Source organism: Candoia aspera, chromosome 5 (genome assembly GCF_035149785.1).
Source record: "Candoia aspera isolate rCanAsp1 chromosome 5, rCanAsp1.hap2, whole genome shotgun sequence".
NCBI classification, from domain to species: domain Eukaryota; kingdom Metazoa; phylum Chordata; class Lepidosauria; order Squamata; family Boidae; genus Candoia; species Candoia aspera.
Genome location: NC_086157.1, coordinates 35,582,598 through 35,608,592, shown reverse-complemented (window position 1 = coordinate 35,608,592; position 25,995 = coordinate 35,582,598). Strand labels below are relative to the sequence as shown.

Genomic DNA, 25,995 nt, shown 5'->3' with positions numbered 1-25,995 from the left:
ATGGGCTTTCCTACTGCTGGCAGAATGGAGGACTACCCCCAGGTATTTGAAACAGAAGACCCAGTCTGGAATCTGAATACCAAGGCTTCAGTGATGCCCAAGAGTAAACTATTAGTTCAATTTGTAAACAAGATTAGTTAATTATTAACTTTAAAGCTGAAGATATTGTCACCAATTGGCTGAACTTATATGATAGGATGGAATTTTCATAAAGCTAATCATGAGAGCCAGTTTGGTATAGTGGTTAAGGCACTGAGCTAGAAGCTCAGAGATTGTGAGTTCTAGTCCTGCCTTAGCACAAAGCCAGCTGGGTAACCTTGGGCCAGTCCTTTTCTCTCAGCCCTAAGAAGCAGGCAAGGGCAAACTACTTCTGAAATTTTGCCCAGAAAACTGCAGGGACTCATTCAGGCAGTCACCAGGAGTCAAAACTGACTTGAAGGCATACATGCACACATAATCATGCCTACAGTCTAATATCTGAGAGCTATTAGGTTACATTAACTAATTTGGCAGGCTTGTATTATTCTGCTGATGGAAGTGAATTCAAATGAACAATTTACCCATTCAATATAATGATAATATTTCATACAATAAATTTCCTTTAATTCCTATTATGATTGGATTGGGGTTGCCCATTCCTTTTTTGGAGTTAGGCAGAAATGCCAATATAACATATTAAAAGAAAGTGATGAGAACCTCTGGTTGAAATATATTATGCCCTCAGATGGATCAATGAAAAGCCACTAATGAGAGAACCAGACAAACAACGAGGCATACATCAAATACTGAATGGCTATGAGATGCATCATGCATAAAGGTATAGTAAAATGTTATTTGTACATGTATATGCAGTATTTTCACTTGTTATAGTTGTGGTCCATTATTTTACTTTCTTAGTTCATGGGGAGTAGCATCCTTGGTGTTCAGGTCTGTTAGAGGCACTAATCCTCAGAGATGCCGCTGCCCTTGCTTTGGAATGGCTTTGTCCATTTGTCTTGTTGGTTGATGGCTTATTTATACATTGTGTTTGGATCTTTCTGCAATCAAGATGATTCCTGGCAGTTAATATGATATAGAAAATATTATATCAGTGGAAAGCATAAAAGTCAACATAGAATCAGATCTTCGTAATAATGGCAATAACTCAAAAATAAACTAAAGATAGCCCCAGTCTGTTAGAATACCTCTCAGAACAGCATATTTATGAATAATCAGGGAGACGGCCTGCTAAATCTTCAAAGGTAGCTTCTCCAGAGAAATAGCACTACTCTCGAGAAGGTTGAAGCCTGACTAAAATGTTCTGCCACCCATGATCCCATGAGAAAGCAGCCAGTGTCAGCAATTGCTCATGATAAAAGAATTTCCAGACCAGAGGCTGTCATAGCCTATGACAAAGCAAACAAGAGGTTTAATCAACTGAGCAATTCCCACACAGTTGCAGAAATGGATGAGAAGGAAGCAAGAGTCTAAAATGTATTTTCTGTAGATACAGTTGCTTCAGTCATATACCCGCTAAACTTCCTGAGTCATTTGGGGTTTAATGACCTTTTTCCTATAGGGAGGTTTGGTTGAAACATTCTCTTTTTCAATTCTGGTTTACACAGCAATCTATTTCTGAGATCTTTGGTTAGGACAAGAGTTTCCTTTTATGTTTTATTCTATTCCAACGATTCCTGGGTTGTGGAAAGTGGATATCTGTGTGCAGAGATACACAGTGAAAACATTGTGTGGATACAGCCAATAAAGCCTGAAAACATAATGATCATCTGTGGGTAATAGCACGTTTTTAAACTAGTTCAAACAGATGATCTAGTTCAGTGAAGATCCCCTATGAATGATAGGATCTTCAACTTCATTGAAAATCTAAGTAGCAAAAACTAAAAGATTTTTCACTGGTGAAAAGAAGCAGCATTGCAAAAAAAAAGGGAACTGTGCTTGCATCCATATGTAGCAGTCATTTCCCCTTCTGCTTACTCTTAGCAAGTATTGATTCTATCTCACACACACTTCCCCACAACATTGCCACAGAATGTGGAAAAGGTATTCTTCAAGTGACTTTTCTAACAAATGTTGATTGGGAAATATGGGGAAATTTCCCTTGTGTTTTCTCTGGGGTATATAAAACCATCTACTGAGACTCTTGTGGTATAGTTCTCTGAATATTTCTAAGGCCAGAGAATGAGGAGCTACAGGTAAGAGATTATGGGGATTTTTTTTTAAAGTTGAGGTGGAGGAGAAATCAGTTGATTGCATCACTGAGGTAGCCAGAATAGTGGAAGGCAGGGAGTTTGACTATCCTGCTGCTTGATTATTATTAAATGTTGTAATAAATATATGCAGAGAAGCTCCTGGAAACATGTGTGGGAATATACATCTTCAAACATTAAAAATCCCCCTGCCTATAAAATTGGATGTAATTCAAGGAGCAAGAGACTCTATTCTTATTTTTGTTTCTTTTGTTCATATATAACATAAGGGAAGTTTGATGGAATATAAAAATGTTTGTTTTTGTCCCTTATAACAAAGTAGACAAACCCTGAGGACTGGTCCCTCTTTCAAAACATGGTTTCATCTTCATGGATGGTATGAACTGGCACACACAACAGATACAGGATAGAAATAATGAGAGAAATGGCAATGAGACTGATTCCTAGCCTCTAGGTCTCATTACTGACCCTTACTTACAATTATCCAGAATTATCAGACAACATGGCCAAACACTGTGCTGACTGGAAGATTTGGGAATTGAAGTTCCAATGCATCTGGAAGATTCCAGATTAGAGGAAGCCTAGTTATAGAGACTTGAAGGGTCTAGATTAGGTGTTCCTCACCACCACCTCAAGGCTTCTAGGATGTTCATTTAACTTTGCCCACCTTCCCCCACCAGAAAAAGGTACACTTCCAAAGAAATGAGCTGCTATTTAAGTCGCTAAGAATGTATCAGGGACTATTGTGTGGACCATACCGGCACTGTTGGAAATCAAAAATATGCTTAAGGCAGATGTTTTGTTCTGCATCATGTTAACTTCCTTTTTTTTTTTCCAGTTATAAGAAACTGAAAGTAATAGAATCAGAGAAGAATGGAGCTGGGTGGGTGCTAATCAAGGATGTATTAAGACATGCAGGTGGCATTTTAGAAGCCCAAATCTTTAGGCAATGTGCTGGATTAAGCTGCATTGAATTTAGTGCTTTGCAAAGAAAGGCGGAAGCCAATTCCGTAATCCCAGTAGGGACCACGGAGTGACTGGTCACTGTGGTGCTGTGCAGATTTCCAGAAGTGGTAGCTCATGCAATTAATTCAGGGTGGGATCATCATCAGTGCCTAATACTAATGGTCCGATATCAGTCCTGATCTGCAGGCCAATCTAAGATGGAATTCTGCCTGAGGCAAAAATCAAAATAGTGTTGTTTCTTACTACACTATATACAAAAGTCAGATCGATTAGCAGCAAATCTTATTCAACAATGGCAATAGGAGGCAGGATATTAAGTATGTTATATTAATATTAATATATTAATATTAAGTATGTTAATGGGAGCAAGAGTATTAAGTTTGTTTGCTGCCTGAGTTGACCAAAACTATATACAAGGCAGGATAAAAATCTAATAATAACTAATTAAATTAATTAATGAAATAGCATTCTCCTGTATATTTGCAGACATTAATCTTATAAGGTCCAGGACCTCCTGCATTGCAGAAAATAGCCATGGGTTTCAGGAAAAAGATCTGGGTAATGACACCTCTGGGTCTATATGCATACCACTTGGCATCTGTTGACTTAGTTGGCCACCTCATTATCTCTAATATTTTGGCAGTCCTTATCTGCCTATTTGTTTCCTTGATGTTGGTACTACTTGATCTAGAATCATTCAGGAATTTGAACAGTTCTTCTTTTTCAAATATAAAATATGAACAATTGCTTAGCCTTTATTGCTTGCTGCTTGTTGATTCTGTGGCAAAACATTCCCCATTATTCCTCTCACTCACATACTTTGGAGCCTTATTAGGAAGGGATTTTTTCTTCTGGCCAAGCCAATAATCTGCCTCCCAATTTCACTAGGGACAGTTCATCAAAACTCTGGAGTTCCTCTAAGCATCCTATGGTCATTTTAGTATTCACTTTTGGGAATCCCCCCCCCCCATGTAAATTCAAAAGAAAGAAGTGGAAGATGCAAAAGCTCCAACCTGTCTGAGATGGCTGAGCTCCTCGCAACACTATGAATTTGCATTTTTTCCTTCAAAAAATATAAAAGTGGTAGGAATGGGGGGAGAAGGCTGAAATTTTGTGTACCATGATTTGCCTTCTTGTTATAATTAGAAATACCTCTGGCCTACTCAAAACTCAAACAGAGGTAAGCAGCTGGTATCCCCTAGAAGTTTTGGACTTTAGCTTCCATTAGACTGACCTAGTATAGTTCATCACAAGAGACTGTGGGGGTTGTGTAAAACATCAGGAAGGCATCAGCTTGCCTACCCACCTTAGAACAGAAGTGAGATTCCTTTCATGGCAGAGCACTAGAAATGGCATGCGTGTATGGTATTCCACTTTTGTGCCCATGCCTTCAAGTCAATGTTGACTCTTGGTGACTGTCTGGACTAGCCCCTGCAGTTTTCTTGGCAAGATTTCAGAAGTGGTTTGCCATTGCCTGCTTCCTAGGGCTGACAGGGAGTGACTGGCCCAAGGTCAACCAACTGGCTTCATGCCTCAGTGGGACTAGAACTCATAGTCTCTCGTAGTCTTTCTAGCCTGGTGCCTTTAACCATTACACCAAACTGGCTCACTATAGTATTCCTTAGCAGAAGTCAAGAGCTTCCTGAGCCTAGCTAGAACATTACAAGGCTCCTTCCCTTTTCTTTCCAGCATTCACATGCTACCTGCCACCTGAGTCATTCCAAAGCACAGAGTGAGTTGTACTACTACATGTCCCTCAAGTGCTTCCAGGTTCGTAATTTGGAGTTGACTTGGGCATACTTGGAAAGAACATCAGTTGCTGGTAATATGGAACACTTACTGGCATCCTCTCTTCATTTGCAGGTCTCCAAATGTCATCCATCATTTCTCTCTTTCCTGTTTCATATGGAATGTGGTACCCAGACTCCTGTATATTTTCAGTGCTAATATGTTTGACATTTCTGCCTTCCAAATCCATCGTGTGGAAAGTACAGGTGAAGGCTCTCGTCATGATAGACAATCCTTGGAAAGAAGAATCTCCTGTTCTTGGTTCCTTTTATTCTTCTTTCTCTTCTTTAATACAAAGTAATTCTGTGTTTATGCAGATAAGTGCCGAGATCACACCATATACTCCTGGCCCGCTTTTGTCCTGGAAGGAGAACCCATGGTCCTAAGATGTCCTCGTTTACAATACAAAAATATGAAATCTTTTGATCTACCCCTTAACCTGACTTGGTACAAAAATGGTTCATCGACTGTTATCCCTGCAGGACTCAAGGGGCCAAGAATAATGTCACAAGCTGATGCTCTCTGGCTTCTACCAGCCTTTCTTGAGGACACTGGGGAATATATCTGCACTCGAAGGTCGGCATCTAACTCATGTGGCTGTTCAGTTTTACATAGCTTAACCTTGTAAAGAGATTGTATTTAGCCAGGAGTAGCTAAGGGGTTAGTGGCCATGACACAGTACTCTCAGAGAAGTTATACTCATTGGGAGAGAGCTATGTTTCTTGTAGAGCATATGTTAAACATGTTGGATACTTTACTGGAAAATATGTTAATCTAACTAACACAAAGTTTAACTGTTCTGTTCTGTTGCAATTTAGGATCAAGGAATAGGGGAAAATACATTTAATTTGCATATTTAAGTGAACTGATTGGTTTTTTGCTTTCTGGACTAATGTGCAAATTAGAACATAGTCTCCTTCAGACTGGGCAGCTTCCCCAAATTTTGTGATATATTTGGTGGTTGCCATTTTAGGGAGTATGGTTTACACCTATATCCATGATAAAGAAATTGATGTCTGAGTTAAGGAACTACTGTATATTAAGAATTAGAATTGCCAACAAATTCAGATTAGATATACTTTTTACCATCCTTGTAATACCTAAAAGTTAAGAGTTTGAGACTTTAGAGTTCCCAAAACATGATTGGTAGGCTGCTGAATAAAGCATCATTTCAATACTTCAGTCAGCGCTGACTGCTACTGCAAAGACTTCCTGATTAATATATGGACCACATTGCAGAGCGATATAGATACATACCTCTAGAACTTCTATATCTTGCTGTGGGACAGTCAGTTTTCTCCCATTGCAAGTAGAAAAGCAAAAGAGGACAACTAGCCAGAAAGTGCCCTTGCAGCTTCTCAATGGCCATGGATTTACACTAGGAGTGCAAAACTGTGATTCATGGGTAACTGTGGCCCACCACCATGCCTAGAGTGGAGGATTTGGGGAGGTTTCTTTTTACATTGGAGAGTTTTTGGAAGCTACTTTTTGCATTTTTATGAGAACTAAAAAAATCAGTTTAGAACGGCAAAATATGTCTTAAGCATCCTGAAAGACCCACTTGGGACCTACAGTATCTCTGGCTATGTCCCCCAACATGGATGCAAAACCTGGTATAGCTCTTGATCCTATGCAAGTTGCACACTCGGGCATATTCATTCCACCATTAAGATTAAGACTTTACTACAGCAGTGTGCTTTCTTTTGGGCATCTGGAGAAAATGGTAAGGAGAAGAAGGCTTTTGAGCTTTTTTTGAGTTATGAAAAATTAGTCTGGGGCTTCAGTAGCAGATTTTCACTGATCTCCCATTCTGTTCCAGAAAATCCTCCAACTCTAAGGGGTAGGGGTGAAATATAGAGCACCAGGACTTGTGTGAGCAAGAGTGTTTTCAACAAAATCAGAGTCAACAGTGGACACAATTCAGTATGTCAGTACTGTCCAGTGTCTGGTATTCCTATTGCATGATGTCTAAAATGATTAAATAGGAATAATAAAAAGAGTGAAAAGATTCATCTTTGTGTTTGAATGCCACAATTCCTCACTGTGAATTTCCCTTTTCCTTGCAGGAATTCTTCTTACTGCGCTGATGTGTCATTGCATTTAAAAGTTGTCAAGAGAAGTGAAGCCAATAATATTTCCTATCCTCAGAAGGCATTCATGTTTAGTTCTGGAAAGATAGTTTGTCCTCATCTAGAAAATTTTATACAAAATGATACCAATTATGAACTCAAATGGTACAAGGTATTATTCCCAAATCATTTCTAAATGTCTGTATGGGGATTTGAACTTGGATTCCTAATATTCAAATACCAGTAAACAGGGTCATTTCTCAAATAGTGATTTATAGCATCTCCTACAGTCACCCAAACATCACTGACTAGAAGCAACAGTAATGAGAATAGGGATGAGAACAGCCAATGTTGAACATCACTTCAACAACAGTTGGGTGATGCTATGAAGACACTCTTAAGACTCTAGGGGAGAAATGGCCATTGTTTAACTTTGCTGTGCCAGGCTGGAGGGAGAAACATAGGCAACAGGTTATAAACCAGGAGCCTGTATGTTCTAGTCCCGCCTTAGGCATGAAGGCCGGCTGGGTGACTTTGGGCCAGTCACTCTTTCTCAGCCCAACTCACCTCACAGGGTTGTTGTTGTGGGAAAAATAGGAGGAGGAAGGGGTATTAGGTATGTCTGCCGCCTTGAGTTATTTATAAAAATAAAAAGGCGGGATAGAAAATAAATAAATAAATAAAATGAAGAATCTGTGGTTTTCCAGATCTTGCTGGACAGCCAGTTCCATTATTTCTGACCATTATGTTCTGTCTTGGGCTTAGGGAACTATAGACCTATCATCAGCTCTACGCTATACATTACAAACTGAATGTGATGAAACAGAGGTGATCAACTCTCAGCCATAGTCTAAATGAGGCCTGTGTTACAGCTTTGTTTGGCTCTGGAACATTCACATTATCATATTGAAATTCAGCAATGCTGTTTTCTGGACATGTAATGCTTTTGTTGTTACTGTTGATATACTGTGGACGTTTTCCCCTTGCATTTTAAGATGCTAATGTTTTACCCTCCAGCCTGGCACAGCAAAGTGCTGACTGTTAAACAAAGGCCATTTGTCCACTACAGTCTTAGAGTGTCTTCATAGCATCACCCAGCTGTTGCTGAAGATTGCCTGTTCTCATCCCTATTCTCATTACTGTAGCTTCAAGTCAATGATGTCTGGGGGACTGTAGAAGATGCTATAAATCACTATTTGAGAAATGATCACCTCCGACCCCTTGATCCTGTAATAGAGAATCAGAGTTCATTCAGGTGAGTTAGATATGCTAAAGTGTGTCTATTAAATCCAATGTGTCTGAAGAAAATCTCTCACTGCATTAGATGACCTGTGTTGTTGTTGTTTATTCGTTTAGTCGCTTCCAACTCTTTGTGACTTCATGGACCAGCCCACAACAGAGCTTCCTGTCGGTCATCAACACCCCAGGCTCCCCCAGGGACGAGTCCGTCACCTCTAGAATATCATCCATCCATCTTGCCCTTGGTCGGCCACTCTTCCTTTTGCCCTCCACTCTCCCTAGCATCAGCATCTTCTCCAGGGTGTCCTGTCTTTTCATTATGTGGCCAAAGTATTTCAGTTTTGCCTTTAATATCATTCCCTCAAGTGAGCAGTCTGGCTTGATTTCCTGGAGGATGGACTGGTTTGATCTTCTTGCAGTCCAAGGCACTCTCAGAATTTTCCTCCAACACCACAGTTCAAAAGCATCGATCTTCCTTCTCTCAGCCTTCCTTATGGTCCAGCTCTCACAGCCATATGTTACTACGGGGAACACCATTGCTTTAACTATGCGGGCCTTTGTTGTCAGTGTGATGTCTCTGCTCTTAACTATTTTATCGAGATTTGTCATTGCTCTTCTCCCAAGGATTAAGCGTCTTCTGATTTCCTGACTGCAGTCAGCATCTGCAGTAATCTTCGCATCTAGAAATACCAAGTCTTTCACTGCTTCTACATTTTCTCCCTCTATTTGCCAGTTATCAATCAAGCTGGTTGCCATAATCTTGGTTTTTTTCAGTTTTAGCTGCAAGCCAGCTTTTGCACTTTCTTCTTTCACCTTCATCATAAGGCTCCTCAGTTCCTCTTCACTTTCAGCCATCAAAGTGGTATCATCTGCATATCTGAGATTGTTAATGTTTCTTCCAGCGATTTTAATCCCAGCCTTGGATTCCTCAAGCCCAGCATGTCGCATGATGTGTTCTGCATACAAGTTGAATAGGTAGGGTGAGAGTATACAGCCCTGCCGTACTCCTTTCCCAATCTTAAACCAGTCTGTTGTTCCATGGTCTGTTCTTACTGTTGCTACTTGGTCGTTATACAGATTGCTCAGGAGGCAGACAAGATGACTTGGTATCCCCATACCACTAAGAACTTGCCACAATTTGTTATGGTCCACACAGTCAAAGGCTTTAGAATAGTGAATAAAACAGAAATAGATGTTTTTCTGAAACTCCCTGGCTTTTTCCATTATCCAGCGGATATTGGCAATTTGGTCCCTAGTTCCTCTGCCTTTTCTAAACCCAGCTTGTACATCTGGCAATTCTCACTCCATGAATTGCTGAAGTCTACCTTGCAGGTTCTTGAACATTACCTTACTGGCATATGAAATGTGTGCCGCTATTTGATAGTTTGAACATTCTTTAGTGTTTCCCTTTTTTGGTATGGGGATATAAGTTGATTTTTTCCAGTCTGATGGCCATTCTTGTGTTTTCCAAATTTGCTGGCATATAGCATGCATCACCTTGACAGCATCATCTTGCAAGATTTTGAACAGTTCAGCTGGGATGCCGTCGTCTCCTGCTGCCTTGTTATTAGCAATGCTTCTTAAGGCCCATTCAACCTCACTCTTCAGGATGTCTGGCTCTAGCTCACTGACCACACTGTCAAAGCTATCCCCGATATTGTTATCCTTCCTATACAGGTCTTCTGTATATTCTTGCCACCTTTTCTTGATCTCTTCTTCTTCTGTTAGGTCCTTGCCATCTTTGTTTTTGATCATACCCATTTTGGCCTGGAATTTACCTCCAATGTTTCTAATTTTCTGGAAGAGGTCTCTTGTCCTTCCTATTCTATTGTCTTCTTCCACTTCCGCGCATTGCTTGTTTAAAAATAATTCCTTATCTCTTCTGGCTAACCTCTGGAATTTTGCATTTAATTGGGCATATCTCCCCCTATCACTGTTGCCTTTTGCTTTCCTTCTTTCTTGGGCTACTTCTAGTGTCTCAGCAGACAGCCATTTTGCTTTCTTGGTTTTCTCTTTCTTTGGGATGTATTTTGTTGCCACCTCCTGAACAATGTTGCGAACTTCTGTCCAGAGTTCTTCCGGGACCCTATCTACTAAGTCCAGTCCCTTAAATCTATTCTTCACCTCCACTGCATATTCCTTAGGAATATTAGTGAGCTCATATCTAGCTGATCTGTGGGTCTTCCCTAATCTCTTTAGTCTGATCCTAAATTATGCACTAAGAAGTTCGTGATCTGAACACAGTCAGCTCCAGGTCTTGCTTTTACCGACTGTATAGATGTCTGCCACCTTTGGCTGCAAAGGATGTAGTCAATCCGATTTTGGTGTTGTCCATCTGGGGAAGTCCATGTATAAAGCCGTCTCTTAGGTTGTTGGAAGAGAGTGTTTGTTATGCAGAATGAGTTGTCTTGGCAAAATTCTATCAGTCTATGTCCCGCTTCATTTTGTTCTCACAGGCCATGCTTACCTGTAATTCCAGGTGTCATTTGACTGCCTACCTTAGCATTCCAGTCTCCCGTGATGAAAATAACATCTCTTTTAGGCCTGTTATCCAGTAGGTGCTGCAGATCCTATTAGAACCGCTCTACATCAGCTTCTTCAGCATCTGTGGTTGGGGTGTATATTTGGATCACTGTGATGTTAGATGGCTTGCCCTGAATTCGAATTGAGATCATTCTATCGTTTTTTGGATTGTATCCGAGCACTGCTTTCGCCACTTTACTATTAATTATGAAGGCTACTCCATTTCTTCTGTGGTCCTCTTGTCCACAGTAGTAGATCCGGTGGTCATTTGAAGTGAAGTGGCCCATTCCAGTCCATTTCAATTCACTGATGCCCAAAATGTCTATCTTTAATCTTGTCATCTCACCAATAACTACATCCAATTTGCCCTGGCTCATAGATCTTACATTCCAGGTTCCAATGGTGTGTTGATCCTTAGAACATCGGATTCACCGTTCACCACCAGCACCGTCGGCCGCTAGCCGTCCTTTCAGCTTTGAGCTAGCTGCGTCATCACGTCTGGGGCTAGTTGAGCTCATCCTCTGTTCCTCCCCAGTAGCATTTTGACCATCTTCTGACCTGGGGGTCTCATCTTCCGATGGTATACCGACATATCTCTGGTTGTACTGATCCATTTAGTTTTCACGGCAAGAATACTGGGGTGGGTTGCCGTTACCTTCCCCAGGGATCGCATTTAGTCTGAGCTCTCTGTCATGACCTTCCCGTCTTGGGTGGCCCTTCACGGTTTAGCTCATGGCATCATTGAGGTGCTTAATCTCCAGCACCACGACAAGGTAACGATCCTTTGCTGAAGATTAGATGACCTATATCTCAGAATATTTTCTCTTAGGGTCCCTACCCCAATTGACTTTTTAAAAAGATATTGGCATGGTACAAAGCAATGAACCTGCTTACTGTATACATTTTTAAAAGAATTTTGTTAAATTTCAAGACAAAGATAAAAGCTACGAAAAAACAAAAAACAAAAAAAATAAAAAAGAACTAAAAAGATGTGAAAGCACAAGAGAAAACAATTTTCAACATTACAGAAATGTTTGACTTCTGACTTTTAACTGCAAGGATATAAAAAAATTTTCCATAATCAATCTCTTACTCTATATTAAACCAAAACCACATTATTTCTATAAATTATTCCACTTCAGCACATTATAAAAATCACCAAGTACAGTTACTCCCTCCCCTTATATTAAAATAAAGAAAAAAAGGAAATTCATATAAACCTCCTAAGCAACTTTCCCCATTCCAAGAGATAACACATATTTAATTATTCCCCCTACTACTATTGTATACATTTCTGTCTACTATAATAAAAATCAAACTAATTTTTCTTTTTTGGGTTTATTAAGATTAAGATTATTAAAACTGTTGTATTGTTAAGTATAACGGCAGACAATTTTATGTGATTTTTAGTTTGATTTTTATTATAGTAGTATTATACATTTGTAAAGATTCCTCTGCCTACCAAGATCCCATTTGGATGAGAAAAAGCATCTCCCTGACATCCATCACACGGTCTCAAAATTCCAAAGGTTCCCACTGGTGCCAGAAAGTAGTGCACTCATTAAAGTAGAAATGGCCCTGGTTTTGCCATTATTTTGGAGCCAATTCAAATCTTTGCTATTTGCCCAGATTTTTATTTACTGCAGTTCTATCATGTTTTCTACTGCCTACTCACATGCTATTTGCAGATGGTAGATACTTTTTTTCATTGTATTGCTTTTTGTTTGTTTTCTGGCTGGCTTAACCTTAGCTACCTTGATAATTTTTGATAAAGGGAACTTTGTATTTTAAAAAATAACTATCAATCAATCAATCAAACAAACCACATAGATTCAGGCTGCCTGGTTCTAGCTTGGAAAAAGATATCTGATTATTTTGAACAAGTGATTGGGCATTCTTGAAAAAAATGTAGAAGATCTCCAAAGATCAATGTTACCACATCTACAGTATGATAATTAAACCAGTCTGGACATTTTAAATGGCCAAAGAACAATGAAAAAAATATATGCAAGAGGAAAATTGAGACTACTTTTTGCACTGAAGCAAGTCTGATACTACATTTAATCATTCAATAATTCCTTTTATTTATTTTTATCTTTAGGACTCTATACGTCTGAACATAGATAATAAGAAGTTTGAAGCTCTGAAAGGCACTGATTATCTCATGATCAATTCCATCTCATTGAATGATTCCGGCTATTATACTTGTGAAATGACCTTTGAGTTTGAAAAGGCACAATATAATATTACCAGAAATATTCAGCTACAGATACTTGGTAAAACAAACACAAAACCAACCAAAACTATTTGAGTGAATGGAGTGTTTGTTAAATCTGATACCTACAGGGTTTTTTGTTGTTGTTGATCTAATTTTTATATAATGGGTTTCCATCAGGATAAATTTTGCAATTTTGAGTACAGTTGCAAAGTGTAGAAGATGTATGTATGCATGTATGTATGTAATACTGCTATTACTAGGTATTTTGATTGTATCTGGCCTTAAGGCTGTAATAAACTTGATTTGATTTGAGTTAGAAGATGGGGCTGTAGCTCACTGTGAGCACCAGCTTTGCAAGAAAAAGCTTACAGGGTCAGTCCTTGGCATTTCCAAGTAATATGGTGAAAAACTCCTTCCTGTAACCCTTAAAAGCTGTGGCTAGGGTAGACAGAGTTCATCTAGATGGGTCAATGGTCAGTTTTTGAATATGGCAGTACTCTTCTGGGTTACCCCTGCATTTGTTTTTTATTTCTTCTACTTCTGTTGGATGACTAGACCACAACATGTAAAACTCTTGCAATCTTACCAGCTAATACTTCCACTTTTTGGATTTGTTTCTTGCCGTAAGACTAGAAGTAAGAGATATGAAAAAAAATACAGATGTGTAGTATGCATAATTGTACACCAGTTGATCAATCCCACATTTTTTCTGTGTAATTGCAGATGCACAAAATCTGCTTAACTAGTTTCCTAGAATGTGACCTGGCAGAGAATTGCGAAAAGAATAAGATATAAACAGAAACTTCCTTCTGTTCAAGTTTCTCAGCATTAGAGCTGTCAAATGCCAAAACTATGAGCTTACCCAGTACAACATGCCAGCTACTTGCTTCAGATAACTGTCTGAAACAGTTTCATGGAATGAGAACTTAAATCATTAAATGTCAATGGAAGTGAAAACCCTGTATCTTAAACAAGGAAAGCTGAGCAATTATGTTGAATGATGGCCTTTCAAAATAGTTTCAGGCAAATAGATTTGCTTAGTGGTGCAAAAAATAAACAAAGACATGAGACCATCTTCAGAAGAAAAAGGAGCTCTAGCCAAGGCAGCTGTCTCATTCTCCTTTTAAAAGTTTTAAAACTGGCTTTGCTGATGGATTGAACCATAAGCAAGATGGGAATGTGTTGCCTGTAAGCAGCCAACAGATGGCAGTAATGTCTTTAAAAGCTCAGGGTAAACAGCACCTTGCTCTTCTTTACAACCTTTCCAACCAGCTGGGATCTTCTATGGAGTTCAGAAAGACTAGAGCAGAGTCTTACTTCTGTGTTTTAGGTAGTGAAGACAGGAAATCCACCATGCCACTTAAAAGGCCTGAGGTGAGGTGAAAGGTAGCATTGGGAATGGGCTTTGGAATATGTGCTACACCCCAGCATGCATCAGAGCCTAATTCCTGTGCCAGTCATTTTCTTCCAGCTGCCCAGACTGGTGCTGAAAACCATCCTATGTTCAGCCTTTGCTCTTTTCTTGATTTTGTAACTTGAAGGGAGCAAGAACTATTTCAATGCTTTGCATTTTCTTGCTAACTATAAGGTATGCCCTCTTCTGCTGCCTACAACTGGGGCAACCCATGGGCTTACTGATGTTACAGCCTCCACTTCTCCCACTCTCTAGTGCAGTGTTTCTGTACCTTGGCAACTTTAAACTGTGTGGACTTCAACAGGCTGGGGCAAGGCTGGCTGGGGAATTCTGGGAGTTGAAGTCCACACATCTTAAAGTTGCCAAGGTTGAGAAACACTGCTCTAGTGGGCCAAGTTAGTTCTGCTCTGAAGCTCACAAAGATGAAATTGTATTCAGTGTTTTTCTTTTGCCTTACAACACTTGCTGCTCTGTGTCTGTATTCCTGATACGTTAAACTGAGCAAGCAAGCAAGCAACTTTACTTACTAACCATGGTTTGAAAACAGATTAGGGATGTGCAGTTTCCTTTGAATGCTCTGAATTGTAAAACCATGATGACTATATGAATAAAACAGACTGCAGTGGGTACCCTGTTGCTAACCCCCATGTACTGTACTTGGAAATGAGCACCATTTCATTGTAGAAAATGAATGCATATTTTTGAAACATTAATAAGCATGTTCAGCTGGATAACCCAACTCTTACCTCTCAGGATATAATATGAAGATAGGCTCAAGTGGCTTGGTCTAGTGGTTAAGGCACCAGACTAGAAACCAGGAGACTGAGTTCTAGTCCCGCTTTAGGCATGAAAGCTGGCTGGGTGACTTTGGGCCACTCACTCTCTCTTGACCAACTCACCTCACAGGGTGGTTGTTGTGGGGAAAATAGGAGGAGGAAGGAGTATTTGGTATGTTCACTGCCTTGAGTTATTTCTAAAAATAATAAAGGCAGGATAAAAAAAAAAAGCAATATCTACTTTTGTGAACTCCAGCATGTCTATATGAGACCCTGTTTTCCACAGCTCTCATCACCTATTGTTTTCTGAGTAGTCATTAGGGAATGTCGAGATTTTTGGCCTTGTGGCCAGGCCAGTCTTAGGGACACTAACGAGCCACTACACAACCCAGCTATTCCAGGAACTGAGGTCCATACTTCTGGAGAACTCCCAGGCTCAGTAGGCTATCTTTATGCTTTAACTCTCTGCCAGCAGAAAGCCACTCCTGCAGATTGCACTAGAATAGTTTTACTTGCAGCCAGGTCACAGTTCAACAAGGGAACCAGATACCTGGGTCCTAAATCTGTGCCAAATATTTATTTTGAGGTGATTGTTGATTTCTCAGTTCTACTAGTTCTTTGGAAGAAATCATTGCACTCTTCTTGTAGCAGTTAGTGGAAGGCATGCTTGTTGTAATAATAATATATTGCTTCAAAAATCTAATGCTTTTCTCTGATTTCCTCACTAGAACAAAAGAAAAAAAACAGCCCTGTGATTGTCAGTCCAATTGAAATGATGACATTAGCAGCCCTTGGTAAGGTCAATAATTTATTTAACGTACTTGGAAAAATGAGGGCAATGTTTAACCTAATGTCAACTTTTTTTCCTGATTCAGGGAGAACCAGATTAGAAATAAACTGAGTTTTGCTGGATAGTCCACTCTTCACAGATGTCTTACAATAGCAATAAACTCTAGGATAAGCTCCAACTGAAATTACAGCTGCCAATGGCTGAATGTCTCAGCATGAGCCAACCTGGTCTGGGGTTGGACGTTAAACAGCAGGAAATAGCTGGGCTGTAGGCTTGCTTGATTTAAAGGAGACTTTACAACTTTTCAGTGGTTAGCATGGTGTGGTTATTATCAGGGCCAAGTTAAGAAAACTCCAAAATGCTGAGTGAATATCTACATTCAAGCCTTAAATCAATTTCTAAAATGTAAGTGAGCTAGACTCTTGATGATTTCCTGGACACTTCCAGCGGTTTCCTAGGAACAATAAAGATGTGGTTTGCCATTGCAAACCTTCTTCTGGGAAGTTTTTTAACATCCTGGAAGTGCATATAGCCTGAGGATTTTGTAGTGGCCTTCTATTCTAATACCAGTGTTAGGCCTGACCCTATCAAGATGTTTTAGATTAACCAAAATTCAGCTAGAAGCTGGTGTCCAGCTGGTCAGATTCCATGCTGGAAGCCATAATTATTTGGAAGCATCCAGTCCAGGTGCTTGATGCCATTGCCCAAACTTCTTTCCTGGATTCTTTGCAGTGATCACCCAAGGCTATAACCTAAAGAAGAACTTTCTATACTTCTTTCTTATTGTCCTGCTTATATGCCAAAGATATACAAAGGGAAGGTCAAAGGGAGCAGACAATGAAATCAATATCATGCCATCACAATGGAAGTTCCACCCCTTTTGTCCATGGGTTGTGATGTCCCACATACCAGCAGAAGAAAGGGGTCTTCCATTGCAGCAGAAAAACGCTGCTTTCATAATTTTGATGCAAGCCTCTGGACCTGTAGATGCCTGACATAATTTACTTCCCTCCTAATACTGTGCCTGAAACAGCTGCTCCATCAAGTTGGAAATAATGACTGTGGAGAACTTGTGGAGGCTATGTTGGATAAAACAGGTGCATGCGTTGTGTAGAGATGATAGGAGCCAATGTACTTGATTTTAAAAAAATCAAAACAACAGTCTCCGGCAGACATACAGCTGCAGACATGAGAGATGTCTATGTGTCACTGAAACCCAGGCGCGATAATAAGTCCTGTCCCAGCAACCCAATTTTTGCCACCTCTACAAGATTGGGCAACTGATAATGCAGATCTGCAGTGGGGTATAAGGTTGAATCTGTTTATACAGTTTCCTGTGATGGTAAACTTTATTAAGGCATTTGAGAAGAAGGCAGACATTCTGATAAAACCTCTTAAGTGTTCAGTTTGCAAGGCTCTGAAAAAGTGCTGAGATATGGGGACAGGCTTTTGGTATATTTCCTTGACTAAAGTCTTATCTAAAATAAGTCACAACTCAGTCCTTAATCTATTTTTTCCCTCTATTTCTTAAAAATAGTGAATTTGAGGGGCTGAAGGAGTAGATCCCCCTTTGAAGGAGATTTGCTTGTTTTCAGGCTACTTTTGTGCATAGTTCTGTCCTGGACTATGGATATGTGCAAAGGGGAGGAAAAATATGATTCTGTGATCACAGCATTGAAAGGAAGGTAGAAATGCCACAGGGTGCATGTGACATGGCCTGGTTTCTTCTTCTCCTCCAGCTTGGCTAGACCACTGGACACTTCCCCTGGATCTTGCCTAGCAGGGAACCGGATTAGCCTTGGTGCCAAATTGCAAAAGAGCAGAGCCTAACAAGGGCCATGCTTGTAGAGAAGGTGGCCAACGTGGGGTTAGGCAGCGAGAGCATGAAAGCAAGCAGTCTGGACCTGCTGCTGAAAAACATGAGGTCTCTGCTCAGCTTGGCCTGCTGGATCTCTGTCTCTTCACTGACGGAAGAGAAGAAATTTAACAGCTAGTTCTCAAGAATCAGACCAAACTGGCTAGATAATAACCCCAATAAAGAACTTCAGTTGTGAATGGATCGAGTGGATGTCCAAGCAGATTGCTCTGCAGAAATGAGACAAACTGAGACATAAAACAACTGCATTGACTCACATGATTCTGGACTCTTGGAATGTAAGCATGACTCAAGAAGGATGTGGTTGCACCAGATATGGTTAGTTTACACAGATGGAGGGAGTGATTAGTTAAGTAACTTTGAAACTGTCATCTTAATTTTGTATATGCTGGGCAAGCACTGCAAAGCTAAATAAATTGTCCAAATCTGGATGATTTTACCAGCCTTGTTTCACCTTCTCTTCTTTAACAAGGTGGTTGAGCAAGTGCTTAATTTTCAAGCTTAAAACAAATCTTAGTCTTAAATATTGGCATCAGCCCAGAAGAGCAATTTGATGATTTCCTCCTAAATATTACACTGAGATGCATTTAGCACCTGCAGTTTAAAGCTAGAAATTCTAGGGAACATGTAACTTATTAATTATTAATTCTATGAGGCCTTACTATACTTTAATTCTCTTGACTTCGGTGTTGGTGAAATATCTGTAGAATGCTAACGAGTACTGTAAATACTTTAGTAGCAGTAATGGGACAATAAAATATAGTTTAATCACAGAAACATAAGGTAGTTGTAAAAATAAATTAAACTCTTAATTGGGCAAACATAAAAATGAGTTTGTTAACAATATTGATGCTCCCTGGTGCACACAACACATAATACAGAGTTGTGAATAGTCATAGATTACAGATGAACAACAAGTCCAAGTGTTGTAAACCACTCTTCCTGTGACTAGCCATTATTAGGCATTATGGAATGATGGTCAATATTAGTCACCTTGTTTAGAACTGCTGGAAGGGGAGCAGATTTAAACTCACTTTCCCACACTCCAGAGGTTGGGAAAGAGCAATCTTGCCTGCAATGCGGTTACTAGAAAAAGGTCAAGGTTTTTAACTACCATCTCATCTTCTTCATTGTTGCATCTCCCTGGAAGATTTCTGTAGGCACTTGATGTAGCCAGATTATCTACCCCCAAATACCCAATATCTGATCAACAACCTTTGGTGGTGATAATTGTTTATATTTTGTTTTCTGTTTGGGAAATGCTGTACTTACTTCAGGTGGCCAAGAGCAGAGTCTTTGCAATTCCCCTTGAAGGCTTCAGGCTGGGTCTTTGATCACGACTAACAGTTTGGTGAAATGAAAATCAATGACTTACACTGTGGCATTATTGGCCTCCTGGATTACATGAAGCTGCAGTTGCTAAAGTGAATTCCTACTTGCATCTTGCAACAATTCAATAGCCAATAGGACTACAGTATTTCAGTGTATCTGCATGAGAATTAACTACTTTCAGTCAGACTGTGCTGTCTGACTGAAAGCAATTAATCACACAGCTTTTTCTCCTCTGGCTAGAATCAGCTGCCCATTTAGTTACTCTCTGGTACATAACTTTTCCAAGTTACCTGGACTAATAAAAATTAAGCATAAAACCAATGCAATGAAATTAAACCATCCCATTAAAGTCAAATTACTCCATAGCTACTTAGTCCTGGCTACTGAAAGAAAAATGATCTTCTGAAAATACCTTAAAAATTCAGAGTTGGGATTATTTGTTCCCATGCAAATATATTCTTGTGTGTGTGTGCGTGCGCATTTATTTTCCCTCAACTCTGTATTTCATTTCAAAACAGGTTCTCAGCTCATCATCCCATGTAAAGTGTTTCTTGGAGCAAATAACCATTCCCATGCTGATGTCTGGTGGCTGGCCAATAACAGTTACATCCACACAATTTACCCAAACAGCAGAGTTAAGGAAGGGGAAGCCCGGTAAATGTTGTTGAAATATTATGCTATGTTGTTGTACCAGGTAATATCTTTATAGCAGATGTACAAGTCAACAGTTTCTGATTTCTATTCTATAAGCCTCACACAGCTTTTCCTTCAGCCTTTCCCAACTTCTGGATGTATTGGACTTTAATTCCCACTGCCCCAGACATTAGCCATGACAGCTGTAGATTTTACGCTTAGGCGTCTGGGGCAAGATACAATTATGACATTATTGTGTCATGACATTATTGTGCAAACAATGCAAATTACTTAATTCTTGTCACTTGCACAATGCCACACATGATGACTTTCGTCATCTGTGTTGCCCCACCCCCCTCCTGCAAACACTGTGATTATGGAAATTCTATTTGAACACCTCTGTAGGGTTGCCAGATTGGGGAAACATGCTTAATCTCAAATATCATTTGTTCCAACTTCACTTGGAATGATAGTTGGATATTTAAATGGTGATAATTTGAGAACTTTTGAGAGATACATTGCAGGTGTGAATAAATTAGTGCCACATAAAGTCAAAGTAGGCTTACTGGATTACGGTAAAATCATTTTTTCCAAACTTGTGTCTTCCCTTAATCTAATTTAATATGATGAGATGAACTATAATTTTTAGAGCGAAAATGATATGTATCTGGATGTGTGTGAGGTACCCAATAACTTCTCATGCCAAACCATTTTCAGTTTAAGTTTTGTTGTAGCAGCAGCAGAGATCAGGTGAGTAGGAAAAAAATCTAGGAGGAAGAGAGGACTTCCTTCAGATTTTTAATTTTTTTTTATTATTTTTTAATGGAGAAATTCAGGTAATCTCTCTGCTCAGTCAGTTGCCCTTTCCTTTTAGGCTCTTCTGCATCTCTGCCTCACAATATAAATGTTATATTCCCTCTTAGGAAACTTGTAGAAAATAACGACAGATATATTGAGGTGCCATTGATCTTCGACTCCATCACAGAAGCAGATTTTTATACTGATTTCATATGTGTGGCACAGAACAGTTGTGGGCATCGTGTACAACCAATGACAGTCAAGAAAGAAGAGAAAGGTCTGTATAGCAACCCAACTGTGTTTATTACAATCTTTTCCTCATTATTCCTTCTAATGACTCTGATAGTGGCCATTCATTTTCTCATTTTGTACATGTAGAAAGAAGGTTAAAGAATAAACTGGCCAAATGTCTGGAATAACTTCTGGCCAGGTCATGTTTATATTTCATGATTTCTAAGAAGTTATTTTACTTTCAACTAATTACAATTTCTCTTGGCATGATTCCAAAGAAAGAGCAGAGAGAATTATGTACATATAAAATCAGCCAGTGTTGCCAAAGGCTATCCCACAGTTTGCTCATTACTGCTGTGTAATGGTTTTCTTTTTGATTCTATTTGGAATCCATAACATGTAGCTAATATGCAAAACTACTCAATCTATGTATCATCCAGATCACATGATTAGTTCCCCAGCAAATGCCACATCTCCACTAGGGCCATTGAATCTCATTTAGCGAGCTTCTTAGGTGAGTTTTCCACACCAGTCATGCTGATTTTCATATGGACTCAGACATGGTACCAATTTGAGTTCAGCTAAGGGGGAGATAGCATTTTTCTTCAGTGATATGAAGAAATAAGCTGTAGAAATAGCATCTACATTGATTCCAAGCCAAGTGTTTGGGATCAGGGCAAGATTAATGTACTATTTGTGGGTTCTCTCATTTGCTACCTCCAAGCAAGGAATAACGATCAGACCTCATGACTGAGTACATGTTACATTTTATACTTCTAGTATTGATAGAATGAAAAGAGGGAGATTTTATGTTGTAAAATCCATGGATGGTTGTACAAGTCATTGCTATATCTTGGGTTGTGCAGCGCTTGGAAAATTAAAATTTATAGTGGGAAGCCTTTATTGCCAGGACCATTAGCATTGGATGATCAGTTGGTACAATCTTCAAAGAGTCTGGAGCATGGCCAACCTTTCCAAGGTTTGTGGGTCACCGACTGATGTAAGAATCAATGATTACACTTTGTCAACAGTTTTATTGGATCGGAATAAACATCCCATCAATATTTATTTATTTATGAAATGTGTCACTACCCATCTCCTCCGAACGGAGGAACTCTGGCTGGTTTACAATATAAAACAATAAATATATAATAAAATTTCAATATGAAACACACTATAAAACAATTTCACAGAGCTACCAAATATGACAAAATCCAGATGGCTATGGTCTCATTTAGTCATTGTATAGAAGGAGCACTTCAAGACACTAGCCAGCCCCAAGTATAACTATTCTCCTCCCTGCCCCAAGCCCGGTGGCAGAGCCAGGTCTTCAACTTCCTCCGGAAGTCTAGGAATGATGTGGCTAATCTCAGCTCCGGGGAAAGATGTTCCAGAGGGCAGGTGCTACTGCAGAGAAGGCCTGCCTCCTGGACCCCACCAGATGGAATTCTCTTATCGACGGGGTCTATAGCATGCCCTCTCTGCATGATCGGGTGGGGCAGGCTGATGAAACGGGGAAGAGGTGGTCCCTTAGGTACCTGGTCCCATGCCTTGTAGGGCCTTATAGGTGATAACCAACACCTTGAATTGGACCTGGAAGCAGACTGGTATCCAATGCAGCTTGCGTAGCAAAGGTGTTATGTGCGCCCTTCTAGGGGTGCCAAAAATAGCCTGCACAGCCGCATTCTGGACCAGCTGAAGCTTCCGGATACTCTTCAAGGATACCCCCATGTACAGCGCATTGCAGTAGTCTATATGGGAGATAGCAAGGGCACCAGTGACTGTTCGAAGGGCTTCCTGATCCAGGAAAGGGCTTATCTTATTGGGGAATATCTTTTCCAAGCTGGCTTGCTTAAATTCCCTGAAATTATTTGTGAAGTCCAATGTTTGGTAAAACCTTCAGCTGTTCTGTTGGGCAATAGCTTGCCCTATAATCTGTAGAGCAAGACAGTGAAGGTATCCTTTTTCAGAGGAGAGTTGTAGCACCAAACGGAAGGATCAGTTTGTTCTGTGTGAAATTGACTTATAATAAAAAAAATTAGAAAGCTTTAACTACAATAATAAAAGATAATACAAACCAAAAAAGAAAAAGAATAGAAAGCGAGAATATTCTCTCTCTCTCTCTTTCCTTTTATTTTTTCTTGTTCTTGTTCTTTTTCTTTTTAGGTTGTATTATCTTTTATTATTGTAGCTAAAAGTTTTAATTAAAAAAATAAATAAAATTGACTTGTGAACTTCACAACCACAAGATGAGTTGGCAGAGGTGCAAGATTGGGCCCTGTGAACCTTCAGCTTCCAGCAGACAGTAGAACTGTACTCCAATGTCCCCTGGAAAATCATAGGTTAGACCAGTGTTTCTCAACCTGGGCAGCTGGGAGATGTGTGCACTTCAACTCCCAAACTTCTCCAGCCAGCATAGCTGGGAGTTGAAGTCCACACATCTCCCAGCTGCCAAGGTTGAGAAACACAGTGGGTTAAACCAATTATGGGGAGGTGGGGGTGGGGAATGGGGTGGGGTATAATGATATTAGTGAGACATGATAACTAAATAGATTAAACACCTTCAGAGCAAGGGACAGCACTGAAGAGGTGGGAAGCTTGCTGTTTTCAGGCTGTCTTCCAGGGCCTTCCGCATATTTGGTTACCCACTGTTGGAAACATCTGGATTCCCTACTTTAAAGGGCTGCAGTGATTGTAACCAAATTTCTTCCAACTGCCATAGATATGTCCTGTTGTTTTGTACTCCATCTCCTATTGATGAGACTTGTGTTTGTGGGAACCAGGGAGCTTAGAAAAACAGTGATTTAGTGCAGAGTATGATGTCTAATGTTGTTGGGTGTTTTCTTTCTTTTTTAACAGACCGCCATTTGTCTTGGCACTTGGCAGTCATTCCTGTGGCTCTGGCTTCTCTCATTGTAGGAGGAATGTACATGAGAAAATACTGGAAGCAAAGATCTACCAAGGGATATGTTGTTGCCAGCTCCTAAAAATTATTTTCTTGTACTTTTTTTATTTTAGCATCCAAAATGATTTTCTCATCTGTCCTAATGTACCTCAAGTCTTCTTGGTTGTTAACAGAAATGAAGCTGATGTTTTGATGCTTGTCGAAGGAAATCTAATGCAAGTTTCCATGACAATAAAAATATACTAAGTTACTGTAATTTTCTGTCTTTTAATTTTAATTTTAATTCTGTCTTTTAATCCCCAAATTTACCCCTGAAACTTGATATAGAAAATAAGTTTAACATTAGCAAACATACATCAACCACTGGCTTATTTAGATTTTATAGTAAGGGGGAGGGGACTGGATGTGTGTATGTTTTAAAAATCATATTGAATTTTTTATAAACAGTATATTTAAAGAAAGGTAAAGGCATAGAGAGAGAGGAAGAAAGGGAGGAGAGAGAGAGAGACTTTAAGTTATTATAAAAAGACTTTAAGTTATTATGTGTTTTTAAAACACATCTGTTTATAACCAAAATCTTAATTTTATGTTTATACATATTATTACAAGTTATATTTTAAACGTAATTTCTGTTCTTCTGGAATTTTGGAAGCCAGTAAGATATCGGAGCTGAACAGAGAACATAGCAAATGTAGTTAACTGTATATATTACCATTTGGTTTTATATAATCAATTATGTTCCTTCTGTAATTTATCATAAGTTTTAAAATTAGCATTACTTATTAATTGATTAAGAGTAATTATGCCCTTTTCCAACTTACGGAAAACAAAAAAAAATTTTTTTTCTAGCCATTTTTGAAAGGGTGAAAGGTCCCCTATGCAAGCACCGAGTCATGTCTGACCCTTTGGGGGGATGCTGCTTTCGCGATGTTTTCTTGGCAGATTATAGCGGGGTGGTTTGCCATTGCCTTCCCCAGTTGTCACCTTCCCCAGCAAGCTGGGCGCTCATTTTACTGACCTTGGAAGGATGGAAGGCTGGGTCGACCTGAGACTATTTCAAAGCATCAGTTTTCCAAGAAGGCTAGTATCAAATTTTAATGTTCTACAGTATATCACCTGCATCAGAAACTTGATCTGCACCATAAAAAAAAACTTTTTCTGCCTCTGATGATGCTAGAATAGCTGATCCATATTATCAGTACAGAAAGCTTACATATCTGTTGGAAGTCTAATATAATCGAACACCTTTTCATTAAACCAGATTGTGCTGGATGAGTTATTGAAAGTAATAGTTTCTGTAATATTCTTGCCGAAGCAGATGTTACAGTCTTAGCATTAACATTTAGCAGCGATATCAGGCAATAATGAGCACAATTCGTAGGGTCCTTATCAGCTTTCAAAGTAAGTGTTATATAAGCTTCATAATATGACATTGACAGAGGCTCTGTTTCATAGGAAACAAATAGGAGCCACCTTAAAAAAATATTTAAGCCTCCTTAAATATTTTATACCACTCTATAGGCATCCTGTTTAGCCCAAGGCTCTTTCTAGATTTTATTGTATTAATGCAATTGTCCCATATCATACCTTTTAATTTCCCACCAGTTCTAAAAGCAGCATGACTGGGATAACCTGATTTCCAAGGTTAAAAACTGGGACATGTTAATTAATTAAGAGCAATCTGTCATTCAGTTTCCAAAGAGTCTCAGGCAAAAATTATCAGGAAACAAAAAAAAGGAGAAGGCCACATGTTAGATCTGATTTTTGTCTGGGGGCAGAGGTGACATGATCTGGGCTAGGAGACATTACCATCTGTCCCTTGTCATGGTAAGATCATTCTCTGATTGCATTAGAGTTGACTAGTGCTATCAATCTCTTTGGGGAGGATAGACATATTCAGTTTACCCTCCCAAGGCATCTAGCAGAACCTTTTGGCTTCCAAAGGGCACTTGGAGAATTTCTTGAGACCATGGTCTACTGAGTCTTTAGGTGCCTGCAGGAATAGGGAGGAAACACTTCCCTTAGACAGCATTGCACCTGAGTGGCCTTTCCCAGTTTGTCAATTCAGGGCAGCTTCTTGGTGTCCTAAGGAGCTCTGAAAGATGAACCGAATTAGGAAACATCCTGAGTGCTGCTGGTGGAAGACACAAGGCAGACTTATGTTTGAACATACACCATGGTAATAACAGCATCAGCATTTCTTTGTCTTACTGCATCTGCAGGATGCTGG

General features: G+C 39.5%; 1 protein-coding gene across 1 annotated transcript; it reads left to right on the top strand.

The window, feature by feature from the left end:
• On the top strand, positions 1-24,005 carry LOC134498325 (interleukin-1 receptor type 2-like). Its single transcript, XM_063304402.1, has 10 exons — positions 1-103; positions 4,320-4,353; positions 5,037-5,167; positions 5,279-5,537; positions 7,028-7,202; positions 12,894-13,068; positions 15,929-15,994; positions 19,717-19,852; positions 20,755-20,906; positions 23,720-24,005. The coding sequence occupies exons 1-10, from the start codon at positions 1-3 to the stop codon at positions 23,845-23,847; spliced, it is 1,359 nt and encodes a 452-aa protein (XP_063160472.1). The 3' UTR covers positions 23,848-24,005.
• Positions 24,006-25,995: the final 1,990 nt, after the last annotated feature.

Bases quoted from the DNA above. Each gene is read 5' to 3' on its own strand.
- LOC134498325 (XM_063304402.1), top strand. From the start codon at position 1: ATGGGCTTTCCTACTGCTGGCAGAATGGAGGACTACCCCCAGGTATTT. The intron at 4,354-5,036 runs GTAAGCAGCTGG...CTTCATTTGCAG, and splicing joins TACTCAAAACTCAAACAGAG to GTCTCCAAATGTCATCCATC. The intron at 7,203-12,893 runs GTATTATTCCCA...TTTTATCTTTAG, and splicing joins ATGAACTCAAATGGTACAAG to GACTCTATACGTCTGAACAT.